We start from the raw sequence: 27,371 nt of genomic DNA on the forward strand, positions 1-27,371 counted from the left end.
TTCCTTCCATCTTTCCACCTCTCTCTCTCTCCCTCTTCTTTCTGACTTTCTTATTTCTTTTCTTTCTTTCTTTCTTTCTTTCTTTCTTTCTCTTTCTTTCCTTAGTTTCTTCTGTCTCTTTCTTTCCTATCTTTCTTCTTTCTCTTTCTTTCCTTCCATCTTTCTGTCTTTCTTTCTTTTTTTCCTCCCCTACCCACAATTATGAATGTAATGTAATGTAATTTAATTTTTACAAAATGGAGCTGGTGAGCCTATTTTGTTCTATTTTGAGACAGGCAACCTTTTGAGATGCTTACCAAAGACAGCAATATCCACATTGATGTAAGCCACGCTCCTCTCTTGCAATTTGCTGAAAAATTCCTACGAGTGAGAGAGAAAAAAGAGAGGAATCAGTGCCCTCCACTGTGGACCACGGTGTCCATAATCCCTTGCCATTTCACACTGGCAGGGGATGATGGCCGTGGAACCGTCAAATATCCAGACGATACTAAATGATCAAGACGGCTTTTGTTTAAAAGTGAAATAATTGTTTCTATGTTTCATAGTTTGGAAGAGCTTCATAGCTCCCGTTGCCTTAAGAAAGTTCCAAACATCCTTAAAGATCCATCTCATCCTGGGCAACCTTTTATTTTTTGAACTATTACCATCTGGCAGCCGGTACAGGACAATAAAAACAAGGACAAGCAGGCTGAAAAACAGCTTCTATCCCAGGGAAAGTAACTACATTGAATTCTACTGTATAATGTAATATTAATGCATCATCATGGGTTTTCAATTTAATGGTGTAGAATGTGAAGGAGGTGTGTTTGTGTTTGTATTTTTATAGTTTTCTTATGTATGAAGTACCCTGAAGATGGTGTTTAATTTCTTTGTACGAGGTGCAATGACAATAAAGTAAACTAAACTAGTTAAGATTTACAAATAGCTCTCAATTTATACAATACAATACAATACAAATACGAGTTGGAAGAGATCTTGGAGGTCTTCTAGTCCAACCCCCTGCTTAGGCAGGAAACCCTATACTGCTCCAGACAAATGGCTAGCCAACATCTTCTTAAAGACTTCCAGTGTTGGGGCATTCACAACTTCTGGGGGAAAGTTGTTCCACTGATTAATTGTTCTAATTGTCAGGAAATTTCTCCTCAGTTCTAAGCTGCTTCTCTCCTTGATTAGTTTCCACCCATTGCTTCTTGTTCTACCCTCAGGTGCCTTGGAAAATAGTTTGACTCCCTCTTCTTTGTGGCAACCCCTGAGATATTGGAAGACTGCTATCATGTCTCCCCTAGTCCTTCTTTTCATTTAACTAGACATACCCAGTTCCTGCAACCGTTCTTCATGTTTTAGTCTCCAGTCCCCTAATCCTCTTTGTTGCTCTTCTCTGCACTCTTTCCAGAGTCTCCACATCTTTTCTACATCGTGGTGACCAAAACTGGATGCAGTATTCCAAGTGTGGCCTTACCAAGGCATTATAAAGTGGCATTAACACTTCACGTGATCTTGATTCTATCCCTCTGTTTTTATGTAGCCTAGAACTGTTGGCTTTTTTGGCATGTGCTGCACACGGCTGGCTCTTATTTAAATGGTTGCCCACTAGGACTCCAAGATCCCTTTCACAGTTACTACTACTGAGCAAGGTATCACCTATACCAGTGATGGCGAACCTTTTTCGCCTCGGGTGCCAAAAGCACATACGTGCGCGCTATCACACGAACTCGAGTGCCGACCCACATAACGTAATGTCCCCGCTCACCTGTGTGGACCATGCATTTTTGCACAAGGCTTCCTCGCTACTCCCTGCTCTGGCTGCTTCCCCTTGGTTAACACCCAGTGAGGGGAGAAGTTGCTCTGCCACTAACGGGCAGAGATTGGGGTGGGGGTGGGGGGATGCTCAAGTGTGCTCCTGTGTCAAAAAACCTTCCCTTATCATTCTCCTGTGTAAAGATTGGGCCCTTTTTACAATGGCAGGTGTGAGTCCAGTTGCTAAATTCTTCCCTTCTATTAAAGAGGATCCTGGGCACTACAGTCAATAGACAAATGAGGAAGGGAGCTGCTGGCACAGGGGAAAGAAAAGCAGCAAGAAAAGAAGAAAAAGCAGCTTTTTCCCCTCAAGGTGGCTGCTCTGTTCCTCCCCCCTCCCTCATGCTAGCACAGAGGATCCTGCCTGGTCCCTGCAATTCAAAGGGAAATGAGGAAGAGACCAATCTGCATGAGGGAAAGACAAGTAGCAAGGAAATAAGGAAAAGCAGCTTTTCTCCCCTCAAGGTGGCTGCTCTGTTGCCCTTTTCTCCATTTCAGCACCACTCCATGGAGCCTGCCCCACCCCCCATCGCCCAGGTCCTCGCTTCTCCCAAGCATTTCTTTGCCTATTTAATTTCCCCTCCGTAGCATTTTTCCATCGTGTTTCTTGCCGTTTTGGACAGGAAAACAAAGTTTGTGGGACTAAAAAAAACTCCTTTCAATCAATCAATTCCAACTTTGCGAGATCTCTTCCCCCTCCCCAAGTTGTAATTGATTGAAGTTTTTTTTTAGTCCCACAAACTTTGTTTCTCTGCACAGGATGGAGCTGGAAATCAGGTAGGCAAAGAAATGTTTGGGAGAAGCGAGGACCTGGGCGATGGTGGGTGGTGCAACCTCAATGCCCTAGCACTGAAATGGAGAAAAGGGCAACAGCAGCCACGTTGAGTGAAAGAAGCCTCTTTTCTTCTTTCCTTACTGCTTGTCTTTCCCCCCTGCTGGCAGCTCTCCTCATTTCCCTGTGGATTCAAGCGATCGGGCAGGATCCTTTTTAGTAGCAGGGGGGAGGGGGGAACACAGCAGGCAGCACGGGGGGAAAGACAAGCGGCAAGAAAAGAGGCTTCTTTCACTCGTGCTGGCAGCTCTCTCCTTTCCCTGTGGATTCAAGCGATCGGGCAGGATCCTTTTTAGTAGCAGGGGGGAGGGGGGAACACAGCAGGCAGCACGAGTGAAAGAAGCCTCTTTCCTTACCGCTTGTCTCCCCCGTGCTGGCAGCTCTCTCAGCGATCGGGCAGGATCCTTTTTAGTAGCAGGGGGGAGGGGGGAACAGAGCAGCCAGCAGGAGTGAAAGAAGCCTCTTTCCTTGCCGCTTGTCTTTCCCCGTTCCGGCAGCTCTCTTTGCATTGGGCTGTTTTTCGCCCTTTGGAGGCTTCAGGGAATCCTCCAGAGATTAAAAAAAACTATCGAAAATCAGCTGGCCAGCGGGTGCATGCGCACTGGAGCTGACAGGGCAATGCCTCGCGTGCCCTCAGAAATGGCTCCGCGTGCCGCCTGTGGCACGCGTGCCATAGGTTCGCCATCACGGACCTATACTGTACCTGTGCATTTTGTTTTTCTTGCCTAAATGTAGAACCTTACTCTTTTCACCATTGAATTTCATTTTATTAGATAGTGCCCAATGTTCAAGTTTGTCAAGATCCTTCTGTATCTTAAGCCTATCTTCTGGAGTGTTGGCTCTTCCTGCCAGCTTGGTGTCATCTGCAAATTTGATGAGTTCCCCATTTATTCCCTCATCCAAATCATTGATGAAGATGTTGAAGAGTACTGGGCCTAAAACAGAGCCTTGGGGTACTCCACTGCATACCTCCCTCCATGTAGATGCAGTTCCGTTGAGGACTAGACATTGAGTGCGGTTGGTCAGCCAGTTACGAATCCATCTGGTGGTGATGCTGTCTAACCCACTTTTTTCTACTTTATCTAGTAGTAGGTTATGGTCTACCTTATCAAAAGCCTTACTGAAGTCCAAGTAAACTATATCGACGGCATTCCTCTGGCCCCCTAATTTTGTCACATTATCAAAGAATGCAATAAGATTAGTCTGGCATGCTATAATCGTTCATTTAGCAACGATTTCAAATTACACCCCCACTAAAAACAAAATTGACATGTGGCATCTACCACCAGCCAGAATGGCTAAGATGTTCCCAAACCGATCGCCGGAATGCTGGAGGTGTGGGGTATAAGCAGAGAACATTCTACCACATGTGGTGGACTTGCCCCGAGGTTACTGGATACCAATATGGAAAAGCTGTTACAAGTGTAAATTTGTGTTTTGTCTTTTAAATGTTGGAAAATGTAATAAATGCTATTCTTTTAAAAAAAATTGACTTTTGACTGGTCCTCACACTTATGACCGTCGCAGTATCCTCACGGTCACATGATCAAAATTCAGATGTTGGAGACAGGTATGTATTTACAACATTGCAACATGCGGTCACCAATTGTGACCTTCCCAGCCACTCACCGACAAGGAAAATCAACGGGGAGGAAATCTAGATTAACTTAATGACTGCAGTGATTTGCTTAACAATGTCGAGTCGCTTAGCAACAGTGATTGCGAGTTGCTTAACAACACTGGCAAAAAATAAGTTGTAAAATCAGGTGAGACAACTGCCTTGTTTAGTGATGAAAATTTTGGTCGTATGTCAAGGGCAAAACGGCACGACAATCCAAATATATAATTGATGCATAGCATAATAAATAGTCATAATTAGACCCTATGGGTCTTAATTTCTTTTTTTAATTAAGAGATCCGGGGGATGAAACGCCATCAAGAATTTTTTTCTTCTTGATGGCACATCCAGAATCCTGCAATTTCATGGCATGCGCCCCACAGAGAGAAGGGAGAGGTAGATTCATGGTTAATTCACCGTTGATCTAAATTAATGTACCAAATTAATGTACTAATTAATGTACTTAGTGTACTAAATTAATAACCCAATTTCCACGATTTGCATGACGCACTGAATCACAGGCCGAATCACAGGCTAAGCTACATTAATCATTCCTGCCAATCGATTGATGCAAAAAAATTGGGAAAGGACACCAAACATCATCTTTTAACAACCCCATAATCCCTCGCGGGGTGGAGACTGGGCAGCCGAATGGAGTTGAGTGTTTTACTGGCCGGATGCCCTTCCCTATCACCAATGTGGAGTTTTGTTCAGCAGATATATTCTCATTGTGCCTAGAGAGATACCTAGGACCGAACTCACAGCCTCCTGATTGTGAGGTGAGAGCTGCACCTCTAGGCCACCACACCACTCCAGGGAAAAGGCACCAATCATCATCATCATTGCTTAACGACCCCATAATCCCTTGCAGGGTGGAGTCTAGGCAACAGAATGGAGCTAGCAAAGTGTTTTACTGGCCGGATGCCCTTCCCTGTCACCAATGCAGAGTTTTGTTCAGCCGATATATTCTCATTTTGCCCAGAGAGAGAAATATCTGCCTCTACCTAGGATCAAACTCACAGCCTCCTGATTGCGAGGCGAGAACTCCACCTCTAGCTGTAGGTCACCACATCACTCCAGGGAAAAGGCACCAATGGACTCAGCTAATTTGAAGCACGCTGAAGACACTGACTGGGTGCATCTCCTCACGGCTCAGCTTTTTTACCTCAGTGTACTCTGTCGAACCGATGAGGCCGAACTCTTCAGCACCCCAGCTGCCAAAAATGAGCGTTCTTCGTGGGCGCCATTTCCCTGCGTGAGAAGAGAGAGGAAGACAACTCACAGAACTAAATTCTCAACCGGTTCGTGAGATGTGCAAGAATGGGAGTAGACCACATCCCAGCACCTGCTCAAGATGAAAAAGTGGTGGTTAGAATCCTAAAAATCAAAGAGGAAAATGACTATAAAGAAATTAAATTTGCTGATATTTATGGTGATCGGTTTCTCTCTGAAAATGGAAAGAGTGGAATACTGAAAGAGGAATTAAATGGAGGGGAACTCTACCCCAGATGGCAAGACACAGAAGAAGAAAAAACAAAAGAATTTATGAATTTAAAGAGAGAAATTTTATTAGCAATATCATTGATAACACTACCGACAATCAAAGATAAGCTGATTAAGGAAACAGAAGAAGGGCATCGAAATTACGTGAGAGATTTTATAAGCAAAGAGTTGCAAAGAGGAGTCCATACAAATTTGATTAAGGAGATGATTAGAGGACTGACACCACAAATGGCAGAAGACATGAGACTGTTTTGCTACTGGAAAGATACAGGTTGATAGATGGAAGAGTATAATTTAAAACTAGTTAAACTTAGTGAAATTTAGTGACAATAGATATAGTTAAATAAATAATTGATAATAATGTATACAATGTGTAGTGTTATGGTAAGTAATAATTGGATATGAATATTGAATGGTACCTATGAAAGGAAGGTTTTTTTTGGTTATATATAAAGGTTAATAAAAAAGAACTAAGTTAGATACACTTAAGTCTTGAATATTAGGGGGAAAATGTTATGATATGTTATGTTATGAAACCAGGATAGAGTCAAATAAAGGAGGAATAATGATAACAATATATATATATGCATGGGTACAACATAAGGAAATTGGATGTAAACTGTAAACAGTGATTTGGAAGGAGGATTAGAAAATTTTGTTATTAAATATTATGGATGTTTAGCTAGAATAGGACATAAGGATTCAGTGTTATTGGAGGATTTTAGAAATAGTAAATGAAATGCCAGTATGTGGTTATGTATTAAATCTTGGCATATTTTATGATGAAGGACGTTTAAACAATTATAGTCAAATGTAAATGGAGGTATGATGATAGTAACATGTATAAATATCTGAGTTAAAATACTTGAGTTAATATGAATTATGTTTGTTGACTGTGGAAGAGATGCATGAAAGCCTTTTTGTAACCAACTGATACACTTTCTACAGTATGTAAAGAAGGAAGATTTTATGTGTTGTGTTTGTTTTGAAAATAAAAAATAAAAAAAATTATAAAAATAGATGAAAAACTACAATTCCCATCCCTAAGGTGCTTTTTTCAAGAGGCAACTGGACTTTCTGGTTTTTCTTTTGAAAATGTTTCGCTTCTCATCCAAGAAACTTCTTCAGCTCTGGCTGGATGGTGGGGAAGGGAAGGACTGATACTCCTCTCCTCTCCATTCCGTATTCTATCCTATCCTATTCTATTCCTATTTTCTATTCTATTCTATTCTATTCTATCCTATCCGATTCAATTCTATGCTATTCTATTCCATTCTATTCCATTATATCCTATCCGATTCTATTCTTTTCCTTATTCTATTCTATTCTATTCCTATTTTCTAGTCTATTCTATTCCTTATTCTATTCTATTCTATTCCTATTCTCTAGTCTATTCTATTCCTTATTCTATTCCTATTTTCTACTCTATTCTATTCCTTATTCTATTCCATTCTATTCTATTCCCTATCCTCTCCTCTCTTCTCCATTCCATATTCTATTCTATTCTATTTTATACTTTTCCTTATTCTATTCTATTCCTATTTTTTATTTCAGTCTATTCTATTCTTTTCCTTATTCTATTCTATTCTATTCTATTTCCTATCCTATTCTATCCTCTCCTCTCCTCTCCATTCCATATTCTATTTTATTCCCTATCCTATCCTATTCTGTATTCCATTCTCTTCCATCCCATCCCATCTTTTCTATCCTGTTCTGTTCTTCCATTTCCACATCCCACACTAAAATCAAATTAGCAAAGGTATTCCTCCTATCCACGTTTGTTCCGTGTTTTATTTATGAATTACCTTTTTTAAACCACCCACGTGGAAACTCACCTTCCTTCACCATCTTCCCCAAAATACGTGTGATTTCAAGCATGACAGCTGTCCCACTGCTGGGGTCAATGGCTCCGTGCACCCAACTGTCCCGGTGATTGCCATAGAGGACGTACCGATCTAGAAGAGGAGGAGGAGGAGGAGGAAACGGCTAGTAGTTGTGGAGGAAACTAAGAGAGAACTGTGGGAAGAACTAATCCATCTATATAACTCTGTTAGAAATATTGTATACTAGTAGCTGATAACCTGCCGTTGCCCGGATATTTATTTATCCTAATCCTGGATTAGACAGGAAAAGCCCTGATTTCAGCGACAATTAAATTAGTTACAAATGTCCTCCTTGAAGCATCAAAGAAAGTGATGCCACCTTGTTGAACATGGCCATACATTTGTCCTCAAAATAATCAACGCCTTCTTGAAAACGTCCGGACCAAACGTAATTTCTAATGTTGGATTTTCCCCCTTACCAGAGGGAGCCCCCTTGTGGAGTACTGTGAAGCCTTTACCATTGCGCTGTACAGTAGAAGTCATTTCACGGCAGCACAGTAGAAGCCATTTGAAGGCACAACAGGCTGTGTCTTAACAAAACACACACACACACCGAGGGATGTTAGGGGTGTTTTAACCCCACAGTATTTGTTTACAGAGGGTAAGTGACTTACAACACATGGAAAGGGAGGGAGGGAAAGGGAGAGAGGGAAGGAAGGAAGGAGGGAAGGAAGGGGGGGAGGAAGGAATAGCAACAGCTCTTAGACTTATATCCCGCTTCACAGTGTTTTCCCGCCCTCTCTAAGCAGTTACAGAGTCAGCCTATTTCCCCTCAACAATCTAGGTCCACATTTTAACCACCTCAGAAGTACGGAAGATTGAGTCAACCTTGAGCCAGTCAGGATCGAACTGCTGGCAGTCAGCAGAATGAGCCTGCAATACTGCATTCTAACCACTGGGAAGGAGGGGAGCACAGGAAAGAGGAGAGTAAGGGAGAGTAACTCACCTGGCTCCACACTTCCTCGTATCACCCCCAGGACATTGGAAGATGGTTTAATCTGTCTCTGGTTGTAAACGCTCACCCGGACATTGCTAGGATGCAAAGAAATCAGGGTTCAATCAATAGCAATGGGACATGTGCAATTACTTCGGGGTGAGTCAATCTCACCCCATCCATTCCGGATACTTGAGACGCCCCCATTTAACTTCTCATAGGTGTAACTAAGGGACGCGGTGGCTCAGTGGCTAAGATGCTGAGCTTGTCAATCAGAAAGGTTGGCAGTTCGGAGGTTCGAATCCCCAGCGCCGCGTAACGGAGTGAGCTCCCGTGACTTGTCCCAGCTTCTGCCAACCTAGCCGTTCGAAAGCAGGTAAAAAATGCAGGTAGGAAAATAGGAACCACCTTTGGTGGGAAGGGAACAGCGTTTGTTGCGCCTTCGGGGGCATTGAGTCATGCCGGCCACATGACCCCGGAGACGTCTTCGGACAGCGCTGGCTCTTCGGCTTTGAAACGGAGATGAGCACCGCCCCCTAGAGTCAGGAACGACTAGCACATATGTGCGAGGGGAGCCTTTACCTTTGCCTTTTAGGTGTACGGTAATTACCTGGTGTTAGAAAAGCTCCCATTTTTTCGGAATCCAGGTCCCAGGTGGTAATCACAGCCCAGGGCACCTTGCCAGGCAACCTCTGCTTTGGGCCCATCAAGGTTACTGCAAAGTGCAAACCAAGATAGAAAGAAACCACAAAAGCTGGATTAATTCACCAAGGGGGAAAACATCCAGAAGTCCCGATGGATCAGTACATGTTAGCCTTTTAGAACAAGATTGAAAGAAACCTTGGCGGTCTTCTACGCCAACCCTCTGTTCAAGCAGCAGACTCTATTTCATTTAAGGCAAATGCCCGCCCAATCTCTTCTTGAAAACCTCCAGGGATGAAGTACCCACAACTTCTGCTGGCAAGCTGTTCCACTTGCTAATTGTTCTCACTGTCAGGAAATTTCCCCTTAGTTCTAAGTTGCTTCTCTCCTTGATTAGTTTCCACCCATTGCTTATTGTTCTGCCCTCAGGTGCTTTGGAGACTAGTTTGGCTCCCTCTTCTTTGTGGCAGCCCCTGAGATATTGGAAGACTGCTATCCTGTCTCCCCTGGTCCTTCTTTTCATTAAACTAGACATACCCAGTTCCTGCAACCGTTCTTCATATGTTTTACCCTCCAGTCTCCTAATCCTCTTTGTTGCTCTTCTCTGCACTCTTTCTAGAGTCTCAACATCTTTTTTTACATCATGGCAACCAAAACTGGTTGCAACATTCTAAGTACGGTCCTGCTAAGGCTTTATAAAGGGGTAATAAAATTTCACTTGATTTTGATTCGATGCCTCTGTTTATACAACCAAGGATTGTATTAGGTTTTTCGGCTGATGCCGCACACCCCTGGCTCATATTTAAGCGATTGTCCACTAGGGCTTCAAGATCCCTCTCACAGTTGCTGCTATTGAGCCAAGTTTCACCTAATCTGCACCTGTATATTTGGTTTTTCTCGCCAAAATGTAAAACCTTACTTTAAGATTTGTGGACGCCATCTCCCAGAATTAACCAGCCCGCCAGGCTCAATTAGAGATAACAGAGTTGGAAGGGACCTTGTAGGTCATCTAGTCCAACCCCTCAGCCCAAGCAGGAGACCCTACACCATTTCTGACAGATGGCAGTCCAGTTTCTTCTTGAAATCCTCCAGGGATGAAGCTCCCACAACTTCCGAAGGCAACTTCTGTTCCATTATCAGGAAATTCCTCCTTATTTCCAGGTTGAATCTCGCCTTGGTCAGTTTCCATCCATTGTATCTTGTCTGGCCTTTGGGTGCTTTGGAGAATAGCTTGACCCCTTCCTCCTCTCTGGGGCAGCCCCTCAAGATTGCTCACCTTCCCCAGCCAGCCAGGCTCAATTACAGATTCAGATTAACAGAGTTGGAAGGGACCTTGTAAATCATCTAGTCCAACCCCCCGCCCTATTCCATTGCTTGATTGTTCCTTGTCTGGCCTTCGGGTGCCTTGGAGAATAGCTTGACCCCCTTCCTCCTCTCTTTTGCAGCCCTTCAAATATTGGGAGATGCTCTCCTGTCTCCCCTGGTCCTTCTCTTCCCTAGACTAGCCAGGCCCAGTTCCTGCAACCGTTCATCCTTTGTTTGAGCCCCCAGCCCCCTCATCATCCTGGTTGCTCTTCTCTGCACTCTTTCTAGAGTCTCAACATCCTGTTTATAGTGTGGTGACCAAAATTCTGGGCGTTGAAGTCCACACATCTTAAAGTTGTCAAGTTTGGAGACACCCTGACATAACCCATCTGGGCTCTGCCTAGGAAGAGCTTCCGTGTATTTGATTTGATACCCACCAAATCAGCTCCTTGGCATCCTCAAAGCCGATGGGTTGGACGGGGATTGTGGAAATCCCAGAGATCTGATCTTCAGGAATCCGGTAGGTGAAATCTGAATATCGAAAGGAGAGAGTGGGACAGAAGGTAAACGGCCAAAAAATTGGGGGCATTTGGGAACGCAGCAAGAACTGAGCTGCGGAAAAAGATTAAAGAGCTGCACAGGAAGAAAGGCTGTGGGGTGGATGGCAAACAGTGCCCCCCTCGCAATCCTGGTGGACCACAATTCCCCAACTTGTACAGGCAGCTGGAATAGAATAGAATAGAATAGAATAGAATAATTCTGAATAGAATAAGAATTAATAGGATGGGATAGGATAGGATAGGATAGGATAGGATAGGATAGGATAGGGTAGGGTAGGGTAGGATAGGATGAGATGGGATGGGATGGGATAGAATAAAATAAAGAATAGAATAGAATAGAATAGAATAGAATAGAATAGAATAGAATAGAATAGAATAGAAAAATTCTGAATAGAATTAGAATTAATAGGATAGGATAGGATGGGATGGGATGGGATAGAATAGAATAAAATAGAATAGAATAATTCTGAATAGAATTAGAATTAATAGGATAGGATGGGGTGGGATAGAATAGAATAAAGAATGGAATAGAATAGAATAAAGAATGGAATAGAATAGAATAGAATAATTCTGAATAGAATTAGAATTGATAGGATAGGATAGGATAATCCACCAGTTAATGCTATTTTCCATTCTACAATCAATATAACCTAATATGTTTCCAACTAGCCGTCAGAAGGCACGATGAAAATTGGCAAAAAAACAGCCACGGGGCTTGCCTTCAGAAGTGGCTGCCCCATCACTGGAGGCTTTTAAGAAGAGATTAGACAGGCATTTGTCTTTAATGGTATAGACTCTCCTGCTCGAGCAGAGGGTTGGACTACATGACCTCCAAGGTCCCTTCCAATGTTATTTAAATATTTTCAATGACCCCAAAAGTGTTTTTCAGGTGGTCCTTCCTCAGACCATCTCCTGAATCCTAAACCACCCCATTATCACTCTCCACCCTAACAGGAGGATTATCAGATTCACAGAGTTGGAAGGGACCTTGTAGGTCATCTAGTCCAGCCCCCCACCCAAGCAGGAGACCCTACACCCTTTCTGAAAAATGGCAGTCCTATCTCTTCTTGAAAGCCTCCAGGGATGAAGCTCCCACAACCTCCGAAGGCAACTTCTCTTCTATGGGTTGATTGTTCTCCCTGTCAGGCAATTCCTCCTTATTTCCAGGTTGAATCTCTCCTTGGTCAGTTTCCATCCATTGCTCCTTGTATGGATCTTCAGGGGCTTTGGTTTGGTTTGGTTCATTTGGATTTATATGCCGCCCTTCTCCAAAAGGAATCAGGGCGGCATACAACATTAAAAAACACACATCCCAAAAGTTTAAAAAGATTAAATTCATATCCAAAAAAACAAACCGAATTAAAAAGAAAACAATACATTTAAAATAAGTTAAAATTAACAGGCCAGGCCGGCTTTGGAAAATAGCTTGACCCCCTTCCTCCTCTCTTTTGCAGCCCTTCAAATATTGGAAGATGCTCTCCTGTCTCCCCTGCTCCTTCTCTTCCCTAGACTAGCCAGGCCCAGTTCCAGTTCATCGTATGTTTGAGCCTCCAGTCCCCTCATCATCCTGGTTGCTCTTCTCTGCACTCTTTCTAGAGTCTCAACCTCTTTTTTATAGTGTGGGGACCAAAACTGGATGCAGGACTCTAGGTGTGGTCTTACTAGGGCTTCATAGAGTGGTATTAATACCTCCCTTGATCTTAATTGTATCCCTCTTTTAACGTAATTTAGGATTGCATTGGCTTTTTTGGCTGCTGCCACACACTACTGGCTCATATTTAACTGGTTGTCCACTAAGAGGAGAGGGCTCAAATCCCACCATCTGACCTCCAAAGAGACTTTCTTTATGCCTCCTCTTACTTTTGGCAGGAAAATAGGGCGTCAGAAGGTCTCCGAATCCGGTTTTGAAAGAGCCTCTCTCTACGCCGGAGCGGGGCATGTACCACGAAAAAGGATAGGTTTCTGTGGGTGAAGATTTCCCATCGTTGATGTCTGCAGGATCAGTGTATACCACCACACCGATGACGCCAAATTTTGCCCCGTTGATTGCCTGGAGACAGAAGGGGAAAATCTATCAAATCTATTGATTGATTGATTGGTTAGTTTGTCCAACATGTACAAGATAGCAGGTATAAGTATGAACATGGAGATTAACAAAGGAAATGGGTACAAATAAATGGGGACAGTAGGACAGGGACGGTCGGCAGGCTGGTGCGCTTATGCACACCCCCTTTACGGACCTCTTAGGAATGGGGCGAGGTCCACGGTGGACAGTTTGAGGTTGAAGCTGTGGAGGGTTTGAGGATGTAACAACAGAGTCAGGTAGAGCATTCCAGGCGTTGACCACTCTGTTGGCTGAAGTCGTATTTTCTGCAATCGAGTTTGGAGCGGTTTACCTTGTGTTTGTATCTGTTGTTTGCCCGTGTGTTATTGCGGTTGAAGCTGAAGTAGTCGTTGAAAGGTAGGACGTTGTAGCAGACACTTTTGTGTATTATGCTTAGTTCCGACCGTAGGCGGCGTAGTTCCAGATTGTCCAAGCCCAAAATTTCAAGGGATTCCGTTGTGAACGGAGGAATGGAGGACTCTTCTCATGAAATACCTCTGGACCAGTGGTGGGTTGCAAATTTTTTTACTACCAGAGCCTCCCACCGCCGCTACTATCGGTTCGGCCGAACCAGACCAAACCGCGAGCAATCCACCACTGTCTGGACTCATTCGATCGCATTAATGTCCGAAAGACAGTGTGGATTCCAGGCAGACGAGTTGTATTTGAGGATTGGTCTGGCAAAGGTTTTGTATGCCCTAGTTAGCAGTGCAATGTTACCGGAGAAGAAGCTTCGCAAAATTAGGTTAACAACTCTTAATGCCTTTTTGGCAATGCTGTTACAGTGAGCTCTGGGGCTTAGATCGTTTGAGGACTCCTAAGTCCTCAACAGAGTGAGGGTCGCCTATGAGGTCATTTCCAACCAACTTGTGTTTGTAATTAAATCAGGATTTAATTCCAGACTGGGGTAAGGTTTGTATCTTAATACCGAAGTTTCTCCAAAAGAATAGAGGTAGTCCTTGACTTACAACCACAATTTAGCCCCAAATGTCTGTTGCTAAGCGAGACAGTTATTAGCTGAGTTTTGCTCCATTTTACAACCTTTCTTGCCCTAGTTGTTAAGTGAATCACTGCATTTGTTAAGCCCGCAACACAGTTGTTAACGGAACCTGGCTTTCTCCCTTGACTTTGCTGGTCAGGAAAAAAAAATTACCTCAGGACGTGGCAACCGTCATAAAACTGAGTCAGTGGCCAAGCGTCTGAATTTGGATCACATGACCATGGCAGGTGATGATGCCATAGTTGTAAGTGTGAAAACCGGTCACAAACGGTCGCTAAATGAACTGTTGCAAGCCGAGGACTACGGGTATAAAAATTAGAGTTTCCTTTTAGGTTTAATGGACAAGGAACTTGCAAAAAAAGAAAAAAAATCTGGGTTTTTGTTGTCATACATATTGACAACAGCAAGAATGCAAAAATGAACAGACGCAACAAATTCCGGCGATAGAAGAATAGCTGGAAAAAGTGACAGAAACGGCCGAATTTAATCTTGTGTGCAAAAGTGCAAAGTTGAGGATGTAACGATATTACATTTATGCTACTGCAACTGAAAAGAATTCCTTCCACTGACAGTTAACCAGCGGTGATGAATTTTCTTTTAAAAATGTAAATAGAGCATAAGAGTTAAAATATATTTTTAAAAGGTATTAAAAAGTGATCTCCAAAGTTTTTCACTGCAGGAATAAGTATAAATATGTTTCAGTCTCTCTCTAGTTACTTCATATGACTCTTTTTTCTATCATCTATTCTAGCTGATCATCAAAACCATATATCACAACTTCGTGGTTATTTTTTTCAGTTTTACACAAAGTCCATCAGAGGCTCGTACTCAACAATAAACAATAAACGTAGATGATGACTTTTCTCCAGTTAACGAAGTCAATTTATCCATCCAAGCAAAATCTGTCAACATCATCAGTTTTTATCTTCTCATCTCTGCAGGCAATAATCTCGTTTCTGTGACCATATTTTGAAATCGTCTCCGGTGGCTTTTTTCCTCCCTGACTGTTTATTCATTAACCTTATAAGAAAAGCTATCGCCAACTTTGTCAATCATTACCATTTATTAGAACCAAAATATTCTAAAACATTCCTTCCCCCAATTTTTATTTCAATGATAGCCCAGCATAAAATACAACTAAGGAAAATCGCAGCAATTGCAATAAATCCATATAAAGAATATTTAAATGAAGTTTAAAAAGTAACTAAAGATTGCTAATCTATATACTATAAAAATGGCCGTGTGTGTGTGTGTAAGCATAATTCTGGAACGCCTCGAGCAATTTCAACCAAACTTGGTACACAGATGACTTACTCTGTGGAGACAAATATTGTGGGGGTAAGACACCCCTAACACCCTATGGTGTGTGTGTTCCGTTAAGATACAGCCTGTTGTGCCTTAAAATGGCTTCTACTGTACTGCCGTAAAATGGCTTCTACTGGAGTTGCCATGGTAATGGTTTCACAGTACCCCACAAGGGGGCGCCCTCTGTTAATGGGGAAAATGCAACATTAGAAATTGCATTTGGTCTGGACATTTTCCCCCTATAAATAAATAAATACCTGGACAACATCAGGTTATCAGCTAGTACACTATAAAGTTAAAATAATAAAATATATAATTGTATAGAACATTGTATTGCATGGTATTGTATTGTATTATATTGTATTGTATTGTGTTGTGTTGTGTTGTGTTGTGTTGTATTGTATTCTTATTCTTATTCTTATATTATATTCTTATTATATTCTTATATTATATTATCTTATATTATTATATTATCTTATATTATCTTATCTTATATTCTTATATTATCTTATATTATCTTATATTATATTCTTATATTATATTATATTCTTATATTATCTTATATTATCTTATATTATCTTATATTATCTTATCTTATCTTATCTTATATTCTTATCTTATCTTATCTTATCTTATCTTATCTTATCATATCATATCATATCATATCATATCATTTCATTATATTATATTATATTATATTATATTATATTATATTATATTATATTATATTATATTATATTAATTATCTTATCTTATCTTATCTTATCAATCATATTATATTATATTTACATTACTATTGCCTGTTATAATTATAATACATAACATATATTATATTGATAGATGAACCTGTATAATGTAATTATATATGAACATTCTAAAAATGGACAGAACATTTTCAGAGAGTCCAGATATCTTCAAGTGTGTTACAAAATACTGAGGGACACAACCACACACAGCCCCTCTGAACTCCAATGTCTTCCAGGCATGTGTGACTACAATTCCCATCACTCTCAGCCAGGCTCAAACGATCTAAGCCCCAGAGCTCACTGTTACAGCATTGCCAAAAAGACATTAAGAGTTGTTAACCTAATTTTGCAAAGCTTCTTCTTCGGTAACATTGCAATGCTAACCAGGGCATACAAAACCTTTGCCAGAACAATCCTCAAATACAGCTCGTCTGCCTGGAATCCACACTGTATATCGGACATTAATACGATCGAGCGAGTCCAGAGATATTTCACAAGAAGAGTCCTCCACTCTTCTGCTCACCATAGAATCCCTTATGCCACCAGGCTCGAAATGTTGGCCTTGGGAAACCTTGAATTATGCCGCCTACGGTCGGACCTAAGCATAGTACACGAAATTGTCTGCTACAACGTCCTACCTTCCAACGACTTCTTCAGCATCAACCACAATAACACACGGGCAAACAATCGATACAAACTCAAGGTAAACCGCTCCAAACTCAATTGCAGAAAATGCGACTTCGGCAACAGAGTGGTCAGTGCCTGGAATGCTCTACCTGACTCCGTTGTTACATCCTCAAACCCCCCACAGCTTCAACCTCAAACTGTCCACCGTGGACCTCACCCCTTTCCTAAGATGTCCGTAAAGGGAGCGTGCATAAGCGCACCAGCATGCCTACCGTCCCTGTCCTACCGTCCCCATTTATTCGTCCCCATTTCCTGTGCTCATGTCCATGTTTATACTTACACCTGTTATCTCGTACCTGTTTGACAAACAGATAGATAGATAGATAGATAGATAGATAGATAGATAGATAGATAGATAGATAGATAGATAGATAGATAAGCAGGCAGGCAGGCAGCTAGACATACAGACAGACACACATACATACATACATACATACATACATACATACATACATACATACCTACATACATACATACATACATAGACAGGCAGATAGACAGACAGACAGACAGACAGACAGACAGACAGACAAAAAGATGAGTGGACTTCAACTCCCAGCATGCTGGCTAGGGAATTCTGGGAGTTGAAGTCCACCCATCTTAAAGTGGTCCAGTTTAGGAAACACTGATTTATCCTTTAAATGGATGAACTTAAGATGTTGAACTTCTGGTCCTGTTGCATTGAAGAGCATCCTAGAACATCTGACCCTGAAAGAGGAAAACATCTTCCCTCCTGTCTAGTGTTACCTTGGCAACTCTGCCGGCTCCTCCATAGCGAGTGATGGCGATGCTGCCATTGAGGTCGATGTTTTGACTAAGCAGGAATTCATAATCACTCGTTTTTCCTTGGTTGGCGTAGACCAGCTTCCCCTGGAAAGAAAATCAAGTGCCGTGGAGCGGCAAGAATGCCATGTTAGTATTGTATACTGATGTTAATGTTAATGCATTGATACAGGTAGTCCTCAACGTACGACCACAATGGAGCCCAAATTTATGTTACTAAGCGATACATTTAAGTGAGTTTTTTCCTCCAGTTTACATTTTTAACAAATAACAATGTGGTACCTGGATGTCATACACTCTAATACAAATAAAACTAATACAATTAATCACAATTATTACATTCAGCCAACACCCAGGAGCAGAGCCTTCTCTGTGATGGGCCCAGCCCTGTGGAATGACCTCCCCCTTGACATCAGGATTACTTCCGATCTCTGCTCCTTCCGTGTAAAGCTCAAGACCCACCTTTTTCAATTATCTGGCCTGGCTCAACCGTAGTTTATCCTTTCCTCCTGACAGTCCTTTTAAATTTGTAATTTTATTATGGGGTATTTTTAATGGTTAATTTTATTATTATTATTGTGATATATGTAATTGTTACCTCCTCCGTGTATGTTTATGTATGTGTATGTGTGTATGTGTATGTTTATATGTATTTATGTGTGTTTTTATTGTATGCCACCCCGAGTCCCTTGTGGAGAGGGAGCGGCTAACAAATTAAATTATTATTATTATTATTATTATTATTATTATTATTATTATTATTATTATTATTATTATTATTATTATATATTTCTAATATTAATACACGATCATATTAAGTTGCCATCTGTCATTATTCAACTATTCCATGTTTTCTCTTATTATTTTATTATATAAAAATGTATATAACATTCCCCCTTTCTCTTATTTCTGTCTCTTGTTCTAACTTTTAGTTATGTCACCCTTTATTAAAACACGTTTTCTTTCTATTCTACCTAACTTCTAGTCATGTCACCTATATATAAAAGGAAAAGAGAGAGGGAAAGAAAAAGAAAAGCAAATCAAAAAAATAACCATAAAAAGAAATCATTTATCCATCATCTCTTACCCGCTTCAATATTTTAATTGCTATGCTTTTTTTTTTACTTGCCTCCCATATCTTGGATCTTTGCCTGCATCTATTTTCTGGCTGTTCAATCTAGGTATTTCTCCCATCTCTACCCTCTTCCACTGCCTAGTGTCCAAAGTTTGATCTAGGGGGAGTCACTAAGTGTGAAAAACAATCATTTTTTTACTGCCGTTGTAACTTTTGAATGGGGACTAAATGAATGGACTATCTGTAGCCTGATGTGTCAAATAAGCAAAAAATTCACCTTGGGGTAAAAACATCCAAGGTTTCTTGTGTTAAAAGGGGGGAAAAACACAAAAGCCAATCAATCAAACGCACTCAGCAAAGACAATAAATAAGAGGTGTCTTCAGGATGTGTGCGAAAAATTCAAGATGGATTTGTGTTCTGTTCGCCGAGCAATAATGTTAACAACCAATAAAGATGATTTATTGATTTAACAGCAGTAGAAAAGGAACATGCTATCTGGGGATAGATGATAAAACTGAGCAAATTCCAGCCTGAGGTGTGATAAAGATGAGAGATTAGAGAGAAGGGGGTTGTCCCTTCTACTAGCCCATTGAAGATGGGTAGATTTCATAAGTTTTGGTCAACCACACTACAAAGAGGATGAGACTCTAGAAAGAGGGCAGAGAAGAGCAACCAGGATGATGAGGGGACTGGAGGCTCAAACATACGATGAACGGTTGCAGGAACTGGGCCTGGCTTGTCTAGGGAAGAGAAGGAGCAGGGGAGACAGGAGAGCATCTTCCAATATTTGAGGGGTTGCCCCAGAGAGGAGTTAGGGGGTCAGGCTATTCTCCAAAGCCCCTGAAGGCCAGACGAGGAAGAATGGATGGAAACCAACCAAGGAGAGATTCAACCTGGAAATAAGAAGGAATTTTCTGACGGTGAGAAGAATCAACCCATGGAAGAGAAGTTGCCTTCGGAAGTTGTGGGAGCTTCATCCCTGGAGGCTTTCAAGAAGAGACTGGACTGCCATCTGTCAGAAATGGTGTAGGGTCTCCTGCTTGGACGGAGGGGTTGGACTAGATGACCTGCAAAGTCCCTTCCAACTTTGTTAATCTGAATCTATCTAAGATGATCAAAGGGCTGGAGACTAAAACATATGATGAACGGTTGCAGGAACTGGGCCTGGCTGGTCTAGGGAAGAGAAGGACCAGGGGAGACAGGAGAGCAGCCTTCCAATATTTAAGGGGCTGCCCCAAAGAGGAGGAAGGGGGACAAGCTATTCTCCAAAGCATCTGAAGGCCAGACAAGGAAGAATGGATGGAAACTGACCAAGGAGAGATTCAATCTGGAAATAAGGAGGAATTTCCTGACAGGGAGAACAATCAACCCATGGAACAGAAGTTGCCTTCAAAAGTTGTGGGAGCTTCATCCCTGGAGGATTTCAAGGAGAAACTGGATTGTCATCTGTCAGAAATGGTGTAGGGTCTCCTGCTTGGGCAGGGGGTTGGACTAGAACACCTACAAGGTCCCTTCTAACTCTTTTAATCTGTTAGATCTGTTAAATTCCCAGAATCCTCCAGGCAGCACGGAGAATGTTGGATGCGTGAGGACTTCTGGGAGTCGAAGTTCACCCATCTTCAGGTGGCTGAGGTTGAGACTCTGAGATAGAAGAATAAAAGGCATGGGATAGAGTTAGTCTTTCAGGATTTATACCTCGGCGATCCCTGGGGGTCCATAAGCTGCGTAGGGCTTTACTATATCTGGATCTTCTTGATCTGGAGTAAGTGGCTCCTCAGTTTCCCTGGACGCAAACTCCTCAGTGCCATTTTCCAGCACTAGGGGGGAAAAAAGAAATGTTCGTTAAAGTTCCTCCATCTGTAGACATCATCTCCCAGAATTCCCCAGCCAGCATGCTTTAAAGCAGGGGGTCTCCAACCTTGGCAACTTTAAAACTTGTGGACTTCAACTCCCAGAATTCCTCAGCCTGAGCTTAAAGTTGCCAAGGTTAAAGCTGAATTCTGGGAGTTGAAATCCACAAGTCATAAATGTGAGGACTGAGTGTAAGTCATTTTTTTCCAGCACTGTTGCAACTTTGAAGGATTTTTTAGAGCAACAGTGCTGGAAAAAAATGACTTACACTCAGTCCTCACATTTATGACCATTGCAATGTCCCCATAGCCTTGGTATCAAAATTCAAATGTGTAACAAACGTGATATATTTACGACGGTTGCACTATCCCGAGGTCACAGGCGATCTTCCCAGCCGGCTTCCCTCAAGCCAGCCTAAAGGGAAAAGCTGGATTTGCTTAATGACCACCCGATTCACTTAACGACCATGGCCACAATGGTCCCAAAAATGGGCCTGGCAAACTTAACGACCGCCATTGCAGTCGTAAATCGATGATTAGCTGTAACTCCAAACCATTGTTGCTTGTTGTTGTTATCATTATCACCATGGTTTGAGCGTTATGATTAATATTACCATTATTGAAGTCTCCTGTTTGAGCAGGAGGTTGGACTAGAAGACCTCCAAGGGCCCTTCCAACTATGTTATTCTGTATTTCACTCTCTCTTTTTTCAGTGCCATTGTCGCTTTGAACGGTCACTAAGCAAATGATTGTAAATTGAGGATTACCTGCATGGATTGCAACCAGTTGCCTTTTGAAATCAGGCCGAGGATTAGGATTAGGGTAGTCCGCCCATTTGGAGGTGGAGGCCCGTTAAATGGACCACAACCTGGTTTAGCATTTTCCAAACCAGCTGTGGGGAGCCCCCTCACCCCAGAAGAATGAAACATTTTGGGAAATATTTTAAAAGGGCATAATATTATATTTCCCTAACGAAGAAATGGAGAAACGTGTTTTTTAGAGGCAGAAAGTCTTTCTTAATAGCCCGCAGCAGATGCCAGCATTTAAGGAGATAAAGAGCTTATCTAAAGAGGAAGCCGACTATCTAGATGGCTCCATTCATAAGCAAGGCAAACCCTGCAGACAGAAACCCATTCAGGACAGGAGATTAGCCATTAGGCACAATAGAAATTGCCCGAAAGCCTTTCAAAACACAAATCATTGCGCCCGCACACACACACACACAACACACACACACACAGACAGCTGCATTTCAGGACCTGTATAAAAATCCTGTCACTCATCTAGCTAGTTGTTCCGCTGTCCCACAACGGCACGCTGTCTTTTAGTTAGTTAGTTAGTTTACTTCGTTGTCATTGCACCTCGTACAATGAAATCAAATGCCCTCTTCAGTGTACATTATAACTATAAAAACAAAACACAAACACACCCCCTTCCCATTCTACACCAGTGTTTCTCAACCTTGGTGACTTGAAGTCCTGTGGACTTCAACTCCCAGAATCCATTTCTGAGGGCACACGAGGGGTTGCCCTGTCAGCTTCAGCACGCATGTACGGCGGTGGTGGGTTCCGGATCCCGTCGCAACCGGTACGCTGCAATGGGGCTGGACGTCCACCTCGCGTATGTGCGCTGCGATGACTCAGATGCTCTCTATGCACGGCTACGCAATTGGCCCATTTCCCTCAAAAAGCGATAAGGAACGCGGGTGGGTGGGCGGGCCCAACAAACCACCGTTGCGGTACGAGGCCACCGGTATACCCATACCGGGCTGTACCGGCTGAAACCCACCACTGATGTACATCCTGGCCAGCTGGTTTCGGCCTTGATTTTCGGCTGTTTTTCGCCCTCCGGAAGTGTCAGGAGGCTTCCCTAAAGGCTTCCCAGCAAGAGTCAACCAAGCTTATGACTCAAAACACAACCTATAGTTACCCCTGCATGGGAGTCTGACAACCAATCAGAATACAAGCTCAAATTCAAAAGCCCAGAGAGGGCATAAAACCCAGGGACTCTCAGCATCTCTTCCCTTGTTTTGCCCAGGATCTCAAACCATGTGGTCCTGACCACCACCATTAAACCATCTTTCCAAGCAGCCTCCATGTTTCCAGTGTCTTCCCCCCCCACACACTTGCAACGGAACCCAGAAGGACATTTCTTCCAACCCCGCCCTGTCCTTTGCTCCCATACTCACCCACGGCCACCTTGTTGGGTTTCTCTGGGTCTGGGAAGGACAGAAAGACGTCGTACTGCATCTCCGTGGCCTTGTCGAGACCAGTTTTTGGGTCATTCCAGCGTTCAAGTAGGAGTTTGACTAGATCTTGGTCCCCCTTCGTGGTTGCCATGTGTGGCTTGGCTGCCAGCTTCCTAACGTGTGAAGGACAGATGGGGAAACCCTTGTTGGTTGCACATTTCAGATGTCAGAGACCAACGTTACTTTTTTTTTTTTTGCATGATTCCTTCTTCCAACGGAGAATTGAAAAAGCAGAAAAGGCGGCTTCCCTCCAGACGTTTTGGGAAACCTCCAACACTGGAAGTTTTTAAGAAGAGACCGGAGAACCATTTGTCTGGAATGGTACAGGATCTCCTGCTCCAGCAGGGGGTTGGACTAGAAGACCTCCAAGGTCCCTTCTAATCAGGGGTGGGTTCTGGCAGCCGCTACTGCCAGCTCGCTCGTGGTTGCGCCCCGCACACACGCACGCGCAGTACAATAAAAATTGCTCTGTGCATGAGCAGAAGCAAAAACCAAGATGGCGGCATCTATGGCTCCTCCCGGAGAACCAGTTCGGGGCGTGGCAGGCCTGAGTCGCTGCCAGCGGCCCAGGCCACCAAACCACTACTGGTTTGGCCGAATCAGTCCGAACCGGTAGGAACCCACTACTGCTTCTAAATTTGTTATTCTCTTTATTCTGTTATTCTGTTTGTTCTGTTATTCTTTTTATTGTTATTTTGTTATTCTCTTTATTCCGTTAATCTTTTTATTGTTATTTTGTTATTCTGTTCTTCTGTGTATTCTCTTATTCTGTTTATTCTCTAATTTTGTTATTCTCTTTATTCTGTTATTCTTTTTACTGTTATTCTGTTATTCTCTTTATTCTGTTATTCTCTTTATTCTGTTATTCTCTTTATTCTGTTATTCTCTTTATTCTGTTATTTTGTTTATTCTGTTATTCTTTTTACTGTTATTTTGTTATTCTCTTTATGCTGTTATTCTCTTTATTCTGTTATTCTTTTTATTCTCTTTATTCTGTTATTCTCTTTATTCTCTTTATTCTGTTATTCTCTTTATTCTGTTGTTCTGTTTGTTCTGTTATTCTCTTTATTCTGTTATTCTCTTTATTCTGTTATTCTGTTTGTTCTGTTATTCTTTTTATTGTTATTTTGTTATTCTCTTTATTCTGTTAATCTTTTTATTGTTATTTTGTTATTCTGTTCTTCTGTTTATTCTCTTATTCTGTTTATTCTCTAATTTTGTTATTCTCTTTATTCTGTTATTCTTTTTACTGTTGTTTTGTTATTCTCTTTATTGTTATTCTTTTTACTGTTATTCTGTTATTCTCTTTATTCTGTTATTTTGTTTGTTCTGTTATTCTTTTTACTGTTATTTTGTTATTTTCTTTATGCTGTTATTCTCTTTATTCTGTTATTCTTTTTATTCTCTTTATTCTGTTATTCTCTTTATTCTGTTATTCTTTTTATTCTCTTTATTCTGTTTGTTCTGTTATTCTTTTTACTGTCATTTTGTTATTCTGTTATTTTGTAATTGTTTATTCTCTTATTCTGTTTATTCTCTTATTTTGTTATTCTGTTTATTCTGTTATTCTTTTTATTCTGTTATTTTGTTCTTTATTCTGTTATTCTTTTTATTCTGCTATTTTGTTTGTTCTGTTATTCTTTTACTGTTATTTTGTTATTCTCTTTATTCTGTTACTCTGTTTGTTCTTTTATTCTGTTATGAAGTTGGAGCAGACCAGCCTGGCAATCTCCATAAAATGCTTCGAGTGGTACTTTACCATACAGACTGGTTTTTATAATATGTGTAACCTGGTTAAAAATTAAGCCACTTTTAAAAATTAAGCCACTTTTCTGATTTCCTCATTCATCATATACCTGGTAGGTAAGTTTAACATGCTTTGCCAGCAAAGGAAGCGGAGTCTGATCTGAAGTTAAAATTAAACACATTTGGGCTATTTTAAGAAGGCTTAGTCCACAGTCTCCTCTGATCAAACCTCGGAGACTGAGGAGCTTCAGGCAAGAAGAAGACAAACTTTGGATCCAGGCAGTCCGGCCAGATTTCAAGCCTGAGTTAATCCTGAATCCAACTGATCAGTAGAGACAAAATATGTAACCCCAGCCCTGATGTTTCTGGGAGTTTCCTTTTCTTTCTTTCTTTCTTTCTTTCTTTTTTCTCTCTCTCACTCTCTTCCTCCTTCCTTTTTCCCTCCTTCCCTTTTTTCTTTCCCTCTTTCTTTGTCTATGTTTCTTTCTTTCCTCTTCTTTTTTTTCTCCTCTTTCTTTCTTTCTCCTTTTTTCCCTCCTTCCCTTTTTTCTTCCTTCCTTTCTCCTTCCATTTTCCCTCCTCTTTCTTTCTTTCTCCTTTCTTTTTCCCCCCATTCCTTTTTCTTTCTTTCTCTCTCTTTCTCTTTCTCTCTCCTTCCTTTTTCCCTCCTTCCCTTTTTTCTCTCTCTTTCTTTGTCTTTCTTTCTTTCCTTTTCCTTTTTTCCTCCTCTTTCTTTCTTTCTTTCTTTCTTTCTTTCTTTCTCCTTTTTCCCTCCTTCCCTTTTTTCTTCCTTTCTTTCTCCTTCCTTTTTCCCTCCTTCCCTTTTTTCTTTCTCTCTTTCTTTGTCTTTGTTTCTTTCTTTCCTCTTCCTTTTTTCCTCCTCTTCCTTTCTTTCTCCTTTTTCCCTACTTCCCTTTTTCCTTCCTTTCTTTCTCCTTCCATTTTCCCTCCTTTTTCTTTCTCCTTCTTTTTCCCCTCCTTTCCTTTTTTCTTTCTTTCTCTCTCTCTTTCTCTTTCTTTCTCCTTCCTTTTCCCCCCCATCTCTTTATTTCTTTCTCCTTCCTTTTTTCCCTCCTTCCCTTTTTTCTTTCTTTTTCTCTCTTTCTTTCTCCTTCCATTTCCCCTCCTTTTCTTTCTTCCTTCCTTTCTTTCTCCTCACATTTTCCCTCCTTTCCTTTTTTCTTCCTTTCTCTTTCTTTCTCCTTCCTTTTTTCCTCCTTCCATTTCTTTCCTCCTTCCTTTCTTTCTCCTTCCTTTTTCCCTCCTTTCCTTTTTATTTCCTTTCTCTTTCTTTCTCCTTCCTTTTTCCCTCCTTCCATTTCTTTCTTTCTTTCTTCCTTTCTTTCTCCTTCCTTTTTCCCTCCTTTCCTTTTTTCTTTCTTCTTCCTTTTTCCCTCTTTCCATTTCTTTCTTTCTTCCTTTCTTTCTCCTTCCTTTTTCCCTCCTTTCCTTTTTTCTTTCTTCTTCCTTTTTCCCTCTTTCCATTTCTTTCTCTCTCTCTCATTCTTTTTTTCTCTTCCTTCCTCCTTCCTTCCTTCCTTCTAACGTCAAGGTGACCATTCCTCCTTCCTCCTCCTATTCCTCCCCACAACACCCCTGAGAGGTTGAACTGGACTGAGAGAGAAGGACTGGGCCAAAGTCACTCAGCAGGGACTCCCACTCGCCATCTCCTGGTTTCTGGGCCAGCCCTTTCAAAGACAAACACCAGGATCTCAAAGGCCACGGGGCCTTACTACCCCAGGATTCCAGAGCTGGTCCCGAGCCCCCACCCCCCACCCCCCACCCCCCAAATCCTTACTTGAGGTTCTCTCGGATGTTGCCTGCTTCCACCTGCTTCATGAAATCCTCCAGGATTGCTGGGTCCTGATCCTGGGTGGTGATGTTGATCCAGTCGGGGAGAGATGGCACGTCGGAGTCCTCTTTGGGGGGACCCTCTTTGGGGATGGCGAAGTGCCCCAGCAGGATCCCTGCGGTCAAAAGCAGCGCCCCGCCGAAGACGGAGCCCAGAATGTACTTCCAGCTTGCCATGGTGGCCGGTGCCAAGGAAGAGACCCCAGCAGCCTCTTTCTTCCCTCCTGGCTCCAGGAAGGTGTTGCTCGGTGCTGGGACGTGAAAAGACAGGCGTGTTGCAACAATGGCATGCCCTTTGATCGTCCGGGATGGGCCGATCAAGGAAATGGCCTACGTGGTTCTGCCAACGGGGCTGCCCCACGGGGGGGGGGGAGTGTTCTTGGACCAATTGGGTGGAAAGAGGTGAGTCTCCACAGTGGCATTCTGGTGCTCCAAAGCCAGGTCGAATGGGTCGCATAGAAGCTGAATGTGCCACAGGTAGTCAGTTTAACGGAGTTGGAAGGGACCTTGCAGATCATCTAGTCCAACCCCCACCCCACCCAAGCAAGAGACACTACACTATCAGTTCCCATCCATTGTTCCTTGTCTAGCCTCGGAGAAAAGCTTGACCCCCTAACTCCTCTCTGGGGCAGCCCCTCAAATATTGGAAGATGCTCTCATGTCTCCCCTGGTCCTTCTCTTCCCTAGACTAGCCATGCCAAGTACTTAACAGCTTAACAGAGTCGGAAGGGACCTTGTAGGTCATCTAGTCCAACCCCTCAGCCCAAGCAGGACACCCTATACCATTTCTGACAGAGGGCAGTCCAGTCTCTTCTTGAAAGCTTCCAGGGATGAAGCTCCCACAACTTCCGAAGGCAACTTCTGTTCCATGGGTTGATTGTTCTCCCTGTCAGGAAATTCC

The 27,371-nt window shown here is 42.2% G+C and overlaps 1 protein-coding gene across 1 annotated transcript in view; it reads right to left on the minus strand.

Annotated features, from left to right (window-relative positions):
• Positions 1 to 26,681, minus strand: part of NAALADL1 (N-acetylated alpha-linked acidic dipeptidase like 1) — a 39,595-nt gene extending 12,914 nt beyond the window's left edge. The window contains exons 1-11 of the mRNA XM_081968527.1: positions 26,418 to 26,681; positions 22,814 to 22,986; positions 20,471 to 20,592; positions 17,664 to 17,786; positions 12,935 to 13,124; positions 10,952 to 11,045; positions 9,178 to 9,282; positions 8,580 to 8,665; positions 7,586 to 7,705; positions 5,413 to 5,498; positions 297 to 360 (exon numbers count right to left, since the gene is read on the minus strand). Coding sequence (XP_081824653.1) covers positions 297 to 360; positions 5,413 to 5,498; positions 7,586 to 7,705; positions 8,580 to 8,665; positions 9,178 to 9,282; positions 10,952 to 11,045; positions 12,935 to 13,124; positions 17,664 to 17,786; positions 20,471 to 20,592; positions 22,814 to 22,986; positions 26,418 to 26,647 — 1,393 coding nt within the window. The 5' untranslated portion in view covers positions 26,648 to 26,681. The remainder of the gene's footprint in view (positions 1 to 296; positions 361 to 5,412; positions 5,499 to 7,585; positions 7,706 to 8,579; positions 8,666 to 9,177; positions 9,283 to 10,951; positions 11,046 to 12,934; positions 13,125 to 17,663; positions 17,787 to 20,470; positions 20,593 to 22,813; positions 22,987 to 26,417) is intronic.
• Between the last annotated feature and the right edge of the window lie 690 nt (positions 26,682 to 27,371).

Source organism: Natrix helvetica (assembly GCF_964273705.1).
Source record: "Natrix helvetica genome assembly, chromosome: 16".
NCBI lineage: Eukaryota > Metazoa > Chordata > Lepidosauria > Squamata > Natricidae > Natrix > Natrix helvetica.